The sequence below is a fragment of the Sphaeroforma arctica genome, assembly GCF_001186125.1.
Source record: "Sphaeroforma arctica JP610 unplaced genomic scaffold supercont1.110, whole genome shotgun sequence".
Lineage (NCBI taxonomy): Eukaryota > Ichthyosporea > Ichthyophonida > Sphaeroforma > Sphaeroforma arctica.
The window spans coordinates 73,047-86,843 of record NW_014040448.1 but is presented as its reverse complement, the minus strand read 5'-3'; the positions used below and the strand labels follow the sequence as shown (position 1 = coordinate 86,843).

At 41.6% G+C, this 13,797-nt stretch overlaps 2 protein-coding genes across 2 annotated transcripts; one reads left to right on the top strand and one right to left on the bottom strand.

Moving 5' to 3' along the window:
* The first annotated feature begins 518 nt into the window (after positions 1-518).
* SARC_02452 (hypothetical protein) lies at positions 519-3,794 on the top strand. The gene is made up of 6 exons (XM_014303787.1): positions 519-798; positions 1,094-1,274; positions 1,514-1,718; positions 1,977-2,110; positions 2,738-2,896; positions 3,644-3,794. Exons 1-6 carry the CDS (start codon positions 626-628, stop codon positions 3,770-3,772), a joined length of 981 nt encoding a protein of 326 aa, XP_014159262.1. The 5' UTR covers positions 519-625; the 3' UTR covers positions 3,773-3,794.
* A 4,123-nt stretch (positions 3,795-7,917) lies between these two features.
* SARC_02451 (hypothetical protein) lies at positions 7,918-8,181 on the bottom strand (the record flags this gene model as incomplete). Its single annotated transcript, XM_014303786.1, has 1 exon — positions 7,918-8,181. The coding sequence occupies one exon, from the start codon at positions 8,179-8,181 to the stop codon at positions 7,918-7,920; it is 264 nt and encodes an 87-aa protein (XP_014159261.1).
* Between the last annotated feature and the right edge of the window lie 5,616 nt (positions 8,182-13,797).

Below are 13,797 nucleotides of genomic sequence, written 5' to 3'. Positions count from 1 at the left end.
TAGTAGTGTGTGTGTGTGTGTGTGTGTGTGTGTGTGTATGTATTTTTTATGTCTGTGTGTACAATTATACAATGTAATATAGAATTGTACAAGCACGTGAACAACTAGTATTACTATTTTTGAAACTGACCTTGAAGTGTTCCCAAGCGTGCTCAGAGTCATGGATGCCATGCATGCAGAAAATTGGTCGATAAGCAGCTACAGACCAGCATAGGGCCAATAGGCAGAATGATAGTCTCATTATAACTATACCTACGCCACATCCTCGACCTCAAGGGTCAACACATCTGCAAGTTACTTCTTGGTGTTAGGGTGTATCATTCGCAAACAATATGTTGCTCGACGAGAGGTATATTATCAAATGTACGTACGTCATTTGTTGTACGTCACAAGGGTCTATAATTTTCCACTCGGCCTCACTCTTTTGCTGTTGTTGGGTTCTACTACACTGGGTCTACGTATCAAATAAAGACATCACGGCGGTATTTAAACATTAACTGTTCTTTTCTCGTTCTTGTTTTACAAAACACTATAACAAACAAGTCTGAATTATATTGTATTGTATCGGACACCAACTACATCTCTTAATATCGCCTTGGACCATACATAGTAGTCAGATATCAGCATGAACTTTATTGCTGCACGGAGTTGTCGTGGCTCATTGCTCCCTTTACAAAATATACCCGTATGTGTTTCAGCAGCGAGCCCCCAAGTTAATAGTATCCGAGGGGTGTTACGTCGCAATAGGAGATGTGCTTCCGCTATCTCTTCTAGCACATACTGTCAGGACCTCGTAAGGTATGACGATCCTTTATACCAGTATGTACTGAAATTTTCCAGTGAGTCGGGCATAAATGTGTATGCTAGTCATTTACACACTGATGTAGTGAATCAGAAGGTCTCATGTATGTTTTCCTGTTTAACTGCACGCCCGACTTCTTCAAGGGATATTTGTACTTGCCTACTACGATTTCAGTGTTGTACTTAGAGAATCAGATACTAAGCGGTATGTTCACTCCTCATCACACGCTGTACTTGTCTCGCATATCGGTTACTTCTAAATATCGTATATGTGATTGTTCTTGATAATTAGAAAGCACGATGCCGAGCACTTTCTGAGCTCATTGTGGCTACCAGCGGATATACGTCAGGCAGTCTTTGCCATCAGAGCCTTTAACATTGAGGTGGCACAGATCCGTGAGGTGACAAGTGAGATACAGATTGCAAGGATTCGATCGCAATGGTGGCGGGATAGTCTAGGCTTTGTGTATGAGGTAAGTCAATATATACGTAAACAACTATGTGCTCGTGGGTAAATTTGGTTTATCACCTGTACATATTCCCTGAGATTGCCATACTGTGTTTTTTCAAAGTTGGTTTAAGGATGTGGTGTTGCTCTCAAGGGATATAGTTCTATACATATGAATTGCGACCAACCAGCCTCTGTTACGGTACTATGTTACTAATAATTGCTCCAGATCGATTAACAATGGTATATTTATTATTCTGCTAGAATGCGAAAGACCCGGGTCATCCCGTGTTGAAGGAACTGGCCAAAGCTGTGCACACGCACCAGCTAAATCGCAGATGGCTCGAGAGACTCATAAGAGAACGCGAAAAGCGTTTCGATGAATCTGGGTTTATGTCTATGGATGAGGTCGAGGATTATAGCGAAGGAATAAATTCCTCACTGTTGTATCTCAGTCTGCAATGTGTAGGTATGTATTGGTAATTGTATGGGAAACCACTCGTCGTTGTGCTATGCACGCGTCAAGAGAAGTTATGCTGTCATATTTTGGTACGCTATCATTGTGTTACTTAGAACGACTTTGCTGGTTTATATTGTATGTCGTTAGCCTTTGTTTAAGAGTACAGGATCCCCCCTCACGCCAGATGTATCGTTCTGCGAGTTCACCGCACAGAGTGTCGAAAGCGTTTTGTACCTCAAATCTCAGCATTATTTAATATCTACATAGGTGTCTCGGATATCCACGCAGATCACGCTGCCAGTCATCTGGGTAAGACAGAGGGAATCATTACTTTGTTGAGGGGTGTTCAATACCACGCTCGGAGGAGGAAAGTATTCCTTCCTATGGATCAGCTTTTGGCGGTATGTGCTCGTGTGTAGAGCTCTTGTTTTTCTACACTTCAATGGAGGGTCTGACAGATTTGCGAACCATCTATGTACAGATAATTGGTATGCTGTGCGATTCTAGTCTGTGTGCGCCACGTTACTTTCACGGTGTTCTATCTTGGTTTCCAAAGTATATTTGCGATTTTTCTCCGTGACCGCTGAATTGTGCTTAGTACAGTCTGCAAGCACACGCCTTTGTGTAGTCGTATACTTTGGTCAGGGCCGTCTGTGATTACACTTTTACTACATAATTTGGAGGTTCATTAAATGAGGGTTTTTTTGTGTATGTTGGCCAAAATTATGTAAGTCACATGCCCTTTGTTAGTCGTAGGTATTGGTCAGGGCCTGCTGTGATTACATAAAACTCTGGCATTTGTTTAATGGGGTTTGTTTGTGTATGTTGGCCATAATCATGCGTGCGGCGATCAAGTTGAACGCAATTGCTACTTTGGCTATGCTTAGCGTTGTTATGGTCCATGCAGCGATTTATACTCCGTGTTATTGCATATTTATTTTAGTTTTTTAAAATGCCGCAACCGCCGTGCGCATCAGTGATTCTATCTATATTGATTAAATTTTGCTTTATAATGGTTGTCAATTCAGGCAGGAGTGAGTCAAGAAGAAGTCATCAGGCAACAAAACGAAGCTGCCATCACAGAGGTAGCATATACAATATCTTCACAGGCTAATTCACACCTGGAAATGGCTCGTGAGCATACGAACGATGTGGCGCCTAGGGCTAAGCGGGTTCTTCTTCCGGCTGTAAGTCATGTGCTGTACTGCTTGCTTTCAGATCTTTCTGGTGCAGAAGGCTAGTTGTGTCGTTACATATTACGAACTATATATTGTTGTAATGATTTATCGAGAAAAAAATGTTTTAGCAAATTAGGCCAATATTTGCTAGATGTGTATTGCATCTCCAGTACTCATGGTTTGCTTGTGCTTGATTAAGAGTCTCGCCATATCTATCATTTATCAGGAAGGTGAGTCTGATCAAGCAAGCACATGGGGCTTAGTAGTAATGTTTATAAGTTTGCGATTCAACTATTTGATCATATCATCCTTCCACCGAAATTTTCGCTACTCTGTGATTCTTCCTTCGCGTGTGAAAGTTGGAATCGTGTTACATATGTTTCATGTGTGCGTTGAGATGCGTTTCTGGAGCAATGATATTATTTTTTGATTGCCTGCACCTGAGGTCAACCTTTTCCATCCTTAGCCACTCACATTATTATATGTTTAGGAATAATAATTCTTAGTTTAAAGTCTGGAGGGTGCGGTTGTGTTGGCGTTTATGACCATGCATACGTGTGCGTATCGTTTGCCTGTGTTTGGGAGTTTTATATTCCTTGCTAGAATGTTTGTATTCCAGATTTGTATCTGCCTCTTCGCAGCATGCACTACTTCTGAGCGCCCGGGATATCCGTCTCCTCCGATTACTTATCCATCAATCTGCTACAAGTTATTTTCATTCACCATTATCATGTTTGTGGTTGCAAATACCTGTAGGTGGCCGCGGACATGTTCCTTACTCGGTTACAAAAGGAGCACTTCAATTTGTACTCCAAAACGCTGGATGCGCCACATGCGAGTCTACCATTCCGCCTTCTATCTAAAGCCTGGTCAAGGGCGTATTGAGCAATAAATTCGTATAAATTGATCATTCTCCTTTCTATTCCGTATCATATAACAATCAAACATTCAAGCTTTGACTACTAACCTACAAACGTATTGCAAATCCCAATTTCATACACATTTATCGTCACTACGATATAAGTGAAACCGACTAAAAGTAGCCAAAACAGGATTACCCCCATGTAGGACATTGCTTCCAGACTGCGTCCCACAGCTTGTATTGTCTTTTTTAACTCTGGAATCGTTCGTCTGTCGCAGCCTCCCATACTCCTTGTGTCCAGTTTTTAATTCAAATTAGAGTGATGGATTTATAGAAGTCATGAAAAGATCGGCTTTCATGCTTTGACATTTCTGTCGTATCTTTAAACAACGACGAGTCGATACATGATGAAAAAATGACATGGTGGACGCAGAAGATTGCGTAAAGAAGTAAACGATATACTCCAGCCGTTGGATTTGTGTGGATTTTCTACCAATGGTAGACGCAGAAGATTATGTAACGACGTAAGTGCTATACTCGAGCCGTTGAAGTTGTGGGTATTTTCTACCTTGAGGAAACGGACCCAACTTCATTGAGTTTTGTGTCTGGACCGCTGATCCGCTCGTAGTCAAAGCGCCGAGAGAGAACCCCAATTTATCTTTTTTTTGGGAGGTATTTTGCGTGCGCTTCGGTCGTGATCATCGAAGATCAGCTGCAAACCCAACATTGACCGCCGAGTATGTTGAAATAGTTACATGCCCTCTGCGGTTCAAATGTCTTTTGTCTGCACTGTTTGTGACTACATCAGGAAAGCGAAACATACAAGGTTTCTATAAGTACTTGAAAATCTGCAGAATAATCTTGGTACAATATTCCTAAAGCACGAAGCTAGTATTCATACTTTTCACCTCGGCGCTCTTAATTTGAGGCTAACGTAAATTTATCCCGTCGATAGGCAATCAACCCATAGTTTACTTTCAGGTTTGTTAGCATTGTATAATGGTTTATTACATGTGGTCAGATCTCTTAACCATTTCAATTTAGTCATTTCGGTGCGGAGGTCAACCAGCAATATCGACTATCTTGAGATGTGTGAGTAAATTCTGAGAATGTGGGGCGATGACCGGGTTGAGCATCTACCTTCCAATGACGGGCAACTGATACGCTGAACTTAATGAAGACAACCTCTACCTTTAGTTGTAAACTTTTTTTCCGTAAAAACATACAGTGCACTCTCATGGGCGTGGGTGATCAGACATTAGCTCCGCGTTTCGACCACCAGACACATTTCAACCAATTTTGATGAAGGAATAACGCACTTCTTCCGTCACAAGCATGCCTGTACGTACCTTGACTATTACTATCACAAACAAAGTGCCCTATGATGCATAAAACCGACTTGTCCGTGTTCAAGTCTCCTTTAGAGAAATTATTGCTTGCGCGGATGTTAAGAGTCGACGCTGATTTGAACTTGTGCGTTTCAATGGAAAACATTTACAGCATAGTAAATACTCCTTTTGCACGAAAGAACAAGTCTCACAGAGTCTTTAAACATGATGTTTTGGAATATGTGCAGTGTTTGCTATTTTGACGGTTGCTTAAACTTGGATCAAGTATCTAATATCGAATCTGTACATAATGTCGAAGATAATACAGCGAATAATGTCTAGAAAAAACATCGATATCAAATGCAAGTGGAAAACAGACTTCAGTAATGTTCATCAGTAATATTTGAAAGCTGTTATTATATTTTCAAGGTGGCTAATAATAGTATGACGTTTACACAAGGGGATCGTTTAAATAAGCACCAAACACCATATCCCATCATTGGATGTTCCAGTGTTTCATCTATTGGCTCTGATTAGGGGTATCCGCGCCACTTCACGCATACTAATTCGATACTGGTAGAATATGCGAGGAGTTGAGCGACACAGATAATCCACTTTTATTCCATAATAGAGACGTTTGCCCTGATCGAGGATTCAATACGTTGGCCAGGTATTGCAACAGAGCTTGGCTTGACTTCTGTACTAGCTAATAACGACAGTAATATACTCTCTCTCACAAAATCTACGCGTAGTCAAGTACGAACGGTACGTTGAAGTGTGTATAGAAACGACATCAGCTAGTAGAGACATTGCTAGCTGAGACTTAACTTGTAGGCTGTTACGTCTGGAAAAATACCACACAGAGCGTGAAATGCCGCTGTTCCCTCCCGGTCACCGATTAACGTATGAAGTTTGAGTTTGCAAACGTCGCGGAGGGGGAGCACTATATGCACAAAGTTTGCTAAGGGTCCTTGAAGGAGATTGGCTAGGCCGAGTGCTGAAGAAATTTTATTATACCGCTGTGTTTATCGTCAGTCGAGTAAATTGGCTTGTTTCTCGAAGTCGATGTCAATATCTCGTGCTGATACCTTCTTACCCAAGATCATAAGATCAGCGATGGCAAAGTGACACTTCGCTGGGTTGAGCTTAAATTGTGATAGGGCAGACGTCTGTTGATCACATATTGAACTGTAGATATATGTTCGTCGTGGTCCTCACTTGCAATCACTATGTTGTCAACATCGCGGTGTGCCGGGAGACTATCGAGTATCGTGTTCAACGTGCGTTGAAACTATTGCGTCAACGCATGGAGGCAGAACGCTTCGGAAGTGGAGTATTTGTGCCGGTCGTGTGTAAAGCTGAAAAGGTACTGTGAATTTGGATGTATCGAAAGCTTATGATATGCTGCCGATACCAAATGCAGTGTAGTACTTTCTGCTCTTTAGTCGTGGTATGATCTCATTCACCTTAGGTATAAGGAGTTGATCGCCGGGAATCGATGTACTGACCTTTCATCCAGACATACACGTACCGTCTTAAACGTACATTCGCTGTCGAACGTCGGCACTGCTAGCAATGAAATGTTTACTGTAGTAGAGGTAGTTCTCTTCGCTATGATGGAATCTTGTAACTGTTTCTATACTAGATTGTCCATGTATGGGAGCCATCTATCCGAGACAAAGTTCCTTGTTACTGTTGCACGCCCATCGCCTGCTTAGCTATCCTGTGGTGGAAGTGGTTGGGGAGGCGCGCCTGTTGCCCGATAGTTATGGCAACGATATATATGGTGGATCCTAGGTGGTGCCTGTGTTTGGCAGCATATGCTCTTGGATGTTAGTTGAATGTGTGGACATAGGTGGACGCTGGTACCATATTGCTATTGCTTATGAACTGGTTGTGGATTGGATGCCTGGTAGACCCAACTGTTCGGACACAATCCTGGTCATGCGCACGTCGGTTGGCTAAGCGTGCCATAGTTCAAACTTGTGCTTCTTGTCCATCTGGGCTGAATAATTACCACAACTTGTGTGTATGTATACTTGTTCACCGTGTACCATCATCTCTCTCCGAATCTACTTCTCTATACTTCCTTCTTGACACCTTTCTCATCAAACGACTCGTGATTATGTGCTTTGCGGTATCCACAACACAACATTGCATGTCTGCTAACATACCATGGTGTCTACTGCCATGTGCATGTACGTAGAAAGGACTTTTCCTACCGTGATGTATACCTTGAAATATTTTACTAGACTCGTTGCAAATGCCCTTACGCCCAACACTGTAACCACATCACCCCATACTGTAAATACAAACACACCAATTTATGGCCAGCTTTTATCCATCAGTCACAACATCAAGTGTAGGTTAAGACTTCTTACAATGATTACATCCACTGTATATATAGTTTTATAATATACCTCTATGGGTGTCGTAAGCTCGGCGCTCGAAGTAAACTCATACGTTAATAAGCATCTCTGTATCGGTGACTATCTACTTGTTATACACCAAATCATATATGTTACACATTTGTTCTTTCATACTTACGACCCATCATTTATCATTTCATTGACGCTCTCATAGCTGTTCTATAACGGCGTATGTGTTTATATTTTTTGCCATGTCCTATCTTTGATCTGAACCTTAAAATTCACACTCAACCATAACTGAGCTGTTCTATAATGGCGTACGTGTTCATATATCTGCCATGTCTTGTTACCAATCGCGTATATATGTCGGGTCGTACAATTTGTACCCCCTGACAGGTCGTATTTTCGCTCATTGCCTAAACATTCAACTATTCTTGTATACGTATCATCGTGACGAATAACGTACCTGAATCACGAATTAGTAGCTCGGACTAGAGACGATCCGTCTAAGTCTATGTCGTAATTTCTCATTGATCCGTCGATTATGCGGTCCGTTGTGTGGCCGGTGATCAATTTCATCGAAGTACTTCGGTCGTTGATGCGCTGGATCGCCATGTCGCGCCTACTGTCCGGTAACAACACCAGCATAGTTGTGCTCGCAATACTGCTTTCGAAACCACTATCGGATTCTTCTTCTATCTGCTCATGTTCACAGTTTATTCTTGAAACCCCCATGATGAGTTAAGACCATACCCACGAGTTTATTGCTTGTGCATTAAACAAGATTATGAAATCCATGTCTCAGTAGTCGGACCTAACGTCTCGCTCACAAACAAAATATTTCCAACTGGGCGTATTCAATAAAAATCACCAACTTCTATAAGCTAATTTAAATGTTTCAAATAACTCTTGAGATAAATATTTTGATTAAACACCTGAGTCGTAAAAATCATTAAATAAAATATGCTAGTCTCGATCCCTAAACCTGACCGGAAACAAAGTTTACGCGATTGTGGGGGCAAGATCAAGTAAGATGACTGAGAGCCAGATAAGTTTTCCGCCGGTGTATGTAATTTCGTGACACATCGCTGATGTTTTTTACGTCTACAGTACGAGTGTGTTTAAGTGATTTGCACGTTTGCCCTGAGGAATTTAGGGTTTATTTCACAGAATTACATTCCATTTCACGCAGGCCTTGTTGAGTATCGTTTTTTTCTGCGGGAGCATTGCTCCGACCTATTCTTCAACTATACCCAGAAGATGCAGAGCAATGTAATCGTCAACGAAGCGCCATGCTGTGTGACCTGTGTCTGCAAATCCGAAGTCTAGAGGCCAGTCTATGTGTTCGTAGTTGACCAAAACTCCACAAGCTTCGAAAACATTCGACCCGAGGAAGCCGATAGAAGGTGGTAGTTTGCTATGTGCGGGGTGCCTTAAGCTACATTTATCTCCATGCCTGTAGCGACACGAGACGGTTGCATATCCCACTGTTTAGGTTGCATTTTATTTTTTGTTGCTTGCACTTGGTAGGTGCTCACTGTTGCGTTCCTTGCAATTTACGTGTGCGGTTTTGGGTGTGAGTCCAGTGCAGTAGGCATGCTCGCTTTTGCATTACATGCAGCATACGTTATTGCGATTGAATGTGCTTATGCCAGCGCTCATTTCGAGTTTTACGTCATAGACTTCGCTGAAGTGTATATGGTATTCGTAGTAACCAAGAGTGAGGCGATGGTCCCGACCAAAGATTGTGTATCTGTGATGGTCTAAAATGTGGCTAGATAAGGGCGACACTTCAAGAGATGTCCGTTTGCTCAAGACATCCATGATTGTCTTAAATGAGGGGGGTTTTTAATGGGTACGTTGTAGGTGTGCAGGTCCTCCTTTGCTAACTCGGAGGACCTGCTTGATTTCATACAAAGGGATCAGAGTACCTGATTTCTTTCTCCTTGACTTGTCACGGCTGTGCGGGTGGTACTCGTATAGTTCTTTTTCTTCCGTCTTCGGTGTCGTGGCAAAGACCTGGTTAGCGTCTAAAGCCTGTATCTCCATGCTTGAAGGTCACAACGATTGGTGAGTTCTATGCACCGTTTGTGGCTGTTAGTGATCTCCTCTTTGAGAAGGGTTACTAAGGCGGGCATATCATTGTCTGGTCGATAGTTGCGATGGGGGATGTAGATGGGCTGGTGTTGGGTTTGTCCGGTAATGGTGTCGCTTACAGTTTCGCTGATAGGCTCGAGAGCTTCGTTCGCATGGGTAAGAGGCGTATGTGTCCTCTGAGGTCTCAGCAGTGGCAGCGCTGAAACATATATTAGTAGCGCGACGAGGGGGGGATGTAGGAGGTTCTGTCGCGTCAGCTGGGGTGTCGTTGGGTGCACGTTTGTTTACGTGTATCTGGCTGTGGGTCTTGAGGGTACTTGGGTGGCTATTCGAGACAATCTGAGTGGAACTGGTGGCAGAAAACTGAGTGGACTGCCTGCTTAAGTAGTCAGTCCCCCGCTGTACGTGCCTGTAAAATATTTTACTGTGACTATTCGTTGTGGATTTTCTGTCAATCAGTTCCCGTCAACAATTTTTTATACGAAAAGCTTATCCTCAGTTTAACTGGGAGTTGGCTCGAGAGCTTCGTCCGCATGGATAGAGCGTATGTGTCCCCTGAGGTATCAGTAGTGGCAGCGCTGAAACTTATCTCAGTAGCGCGACTAGGGCGGGATGTAGGAGGTTCTGTCGCGTGAAATGGGGTGTCGTTGGGAGCACGTTTGTTTACAGGTATCTGGCTGTGGACAATCTGAGTGGAACTGGTGGCAGAAAACTGAGTGGAACTGGTGGTAGAAAACTAGAGTGGAACTGGTGGCAGAAAGCTGAGTGGAACTGGTGGCAGAAAACTGAGTGGAACTGGTGGCAGAAAACTGAGTGGAACTGGTGGCAGAAAACTGAGTGGAACTGGTGGCAGAAAAATGAGTGGAACTGGTGGCAGGAAACTGAGTGGAACTGGTGGCAGAAAACTGAGTGGACTGCCTGCTCAAGTAGTCAGTCCCACGCTGTTCGTGCCTGTAAAACGTTATACTGTGACTGTTCATTGGGGATTTTCTGTCAATCAGTTCCCGTCAGCATTTTTTTTCACGAAAAACTTATCCTCAGTTTAACTGTGAGTTTTGAAATACACTCACATGCTGAGAGTACTATAAATACGATGAAAAAACTAATGTATACGTTTATGAATGAAATTTGACGTACTTTCGAATCGTTTAATTAATGTACTGAATATCAATGAAGAAAAACGTATTATATATACGCTTTATTATATTCAGTATCTGTCGTACCGCAGTATATACCATAAAAATGCATTCTTATTGAAAGCATTCTATTTTATATGTTCAGAATAAACGTACACATAGACCGATAAATTTTATATACTGAATATGAAGAAAAACAATTGCAACGTGATATATATACGTTTCATCATATTAAGTCTCTACCATATTCTGTACAAAAATACTTATCGTGAAGAAGTCAATGGAGAACTCGTTTTTATAGAAAGATGACATTCCACGTATCAAGGCTAACCAAGTTTTCCAGTTTTGTTTAGAGCCTGAACCATGGTCCTTCCACAAGTTATATACAAACAGGGGTGACTCATACAAAGGCCCTCTCACACTCCAGACGGGGCAAACGTTGACAAGTGATACTCCAAACTAAATACCAACTCAATCGCTGACCAAGAACAAATTTTGGCTCACATGTTGGATTTCACGATCCAATCTCAGCTGAAATTTCCGACATTATATTGCAACGAAACTCAGAACTTCTTCATGTATCTTGTACTTGCCCGGACAATGCTGGCAAGCAATTTTCTTGCTGATTATCAGGAAGGTAGGTCTTACCTACCATAAGGTTTTTAGAGAGTTGTTCGTACGAGGTCATTGATTCCCCCAACCAAGGTTTTCTCACCGATTCTCCATAGGTGCTACTATATTAATACAATAATATGGTCACATATCACACAAGTGATGGAAATCAATCAATCGTCACTATTTTTGTGGATTTGAACGGAACGATGATGGGCACATGTGTGTGTGGGCAAACAAACACACTCAACTCAAGGAACAGGCCGAACACCATAAATTTTTGCCAACGATGATTTTATTGTGGATATATCTTTTTTAAGTGATATCTCCATTGATGATCAAGCAATATCTGGTTGGTCACGGTACCAGATTCACGCCCAAACCCCATACGTGCCTGCAAACATATGAAATATAGGCGACGACTAAGCCCGACTATCGTACTGAATTGAAGTTAAGGTTACTTCAGCTCGCCCCTCTCGTCAAGCCAAAGATGCAATATCTCCAACTGAGACTGCCATCTAGCAGCTTCTCAAACATATCAGGATCTTGAAGGGCTCAGCTTTTAACCAGTTTCGACGCATCAATTAAGAGCGCTTACAACTTTCTCGAAGGATACGACCTAGTTAGCTATTCAACAGAATAAATTCTCGACACTTGCTACGATCGTGAAGCCGACAAGAATTTCTTTTATATTCCAGGTTAACACTGGTTGAAGCCGAGGAACACTGATTGAAGCCGAGACATTGGTTGAAGCCGAGAACAATGAAATAGCACACCAACAACCATAGTACATAGTAAAATGTATGACTGACGCGCAAATAACCGAAGAGCTGAACCTGTATAGCCACAAACTGACATACACCCCGGAAAGAAATTTGAGCCGATCTACTCGAGGTAACAAAATTTAAAAGCCTCAAAACAACACTTTCAAGAACACATTCTACGATAGAATAGTTAAAACATATCAAGATATTTGTGTAGGAAATACCCTAAATGTACATGGCCTTCATGGGAAAGCCACTAAAGGTACATACGAATTTACGGGTACGTTTTCTGATTACCAAATCAAATTCGCTGAATGTGATTTTCATTTGCCTTCTCAAATTTATTTCAAACAAAGTTTTAAAGTACATTTAGGGACTTTTCATGTACATTTAGCGACTTTCCAGTGCTGTAAAATTTTGATGACACCATGACGTGATGCTTCAATTCCATGATGAATGAGTACACCTGGATGATCTACCGTACCATATAAACGCGAAAAATAAATGAAGGAAGCATATATAATAAGACAACGGGTCAGACCCTTACGAAGATATGACAGAGTCAGCGACAGAAACAAATTTAGGTGCTTTTATTTTGATCTTGACCAAGATAATGAAGGAATTGAGTTAGAATATTGCGATACATATTTTAATTAGAATCAGCTTTATTAAATGTATTTAGATATATATGTATTTCATATTACAAACATCTTTGTTTTGTGCCTTTTAGATAGCTATTTTCCTTTAGGGATCTTCAGATTTCAAGTGAGAGTTTTGACACTTACTAGTTGGCTGCTATATTGTTATTCAGGCCGTGATCGGTGTCGTTAATATCGTCAGAGCCTAGTTCTGCAGCATTCCTTGAAGCTGTGGCTCACTTGATTGCAAGCAGTTGTTCAAGTTTATAAAGTGCATATTCATAAAGTAGTTGGCAAATGCATACCAATCCGCTCGTGCATCAAACACAAAACCTAAACGACCTGCATATTTCTTAAAGTGGTTACTAAGTTGGGTAAAATATAAACTATCTACTATTGGCAGATATTCTCATAGCTCTTAAGCGCTGGATCAAATTGTCTACGGACAACTATTAAATAGTTATAAACACGAAATAAATTCCCGATTGCGGTAAAGAGGGACCTTATATAAAGGAAGGATGTAAACTCTCCAGACAGGGGTTTTTATATACTTTCGTTGACAACAAAGTCATAGAGAGAGTAAACCGGAATCATAAGCTAACTTATTCGAGTTAATTGAGACTTTTTGCATTTTGTTTTGTAAAATATATGTCGCTAGTTTATGTCGTCTTGTATTAGAGTCTAACTCTATATTTCTAAGCCTATAGGACCGTCGCCTGTTTACAAATCTTCTACGAGATTAATACGTGTACATCTGCGCATGATGTGCTCTCTCTATCCTTAGTTTTGAGAGACTCGCTTCTGCAACTCACCAACGAGGACTGGCTTGATCTGACAATGGTACCAGGTGGCCGGAGTGGGACTATGGAAAAAAAAAGATGAGCGCTGCAAACCACTTAGCTACCGTCAAGAAAGCTTTGGAGAAACTGGGTTTAGCTGTAATGCTTGGTAGCAAAACTACACACCTTTGCAGAGGTCTAACTTGCGCTGCAATACTAGATGGTGCGAGCGGGAATGGGGTAAAATGTTAAGGGAAATGGACATTAGATGTTATTAGCTACACATGAATTGAAGGATTTAGCGCTCAAAACTATGACTGCCCTT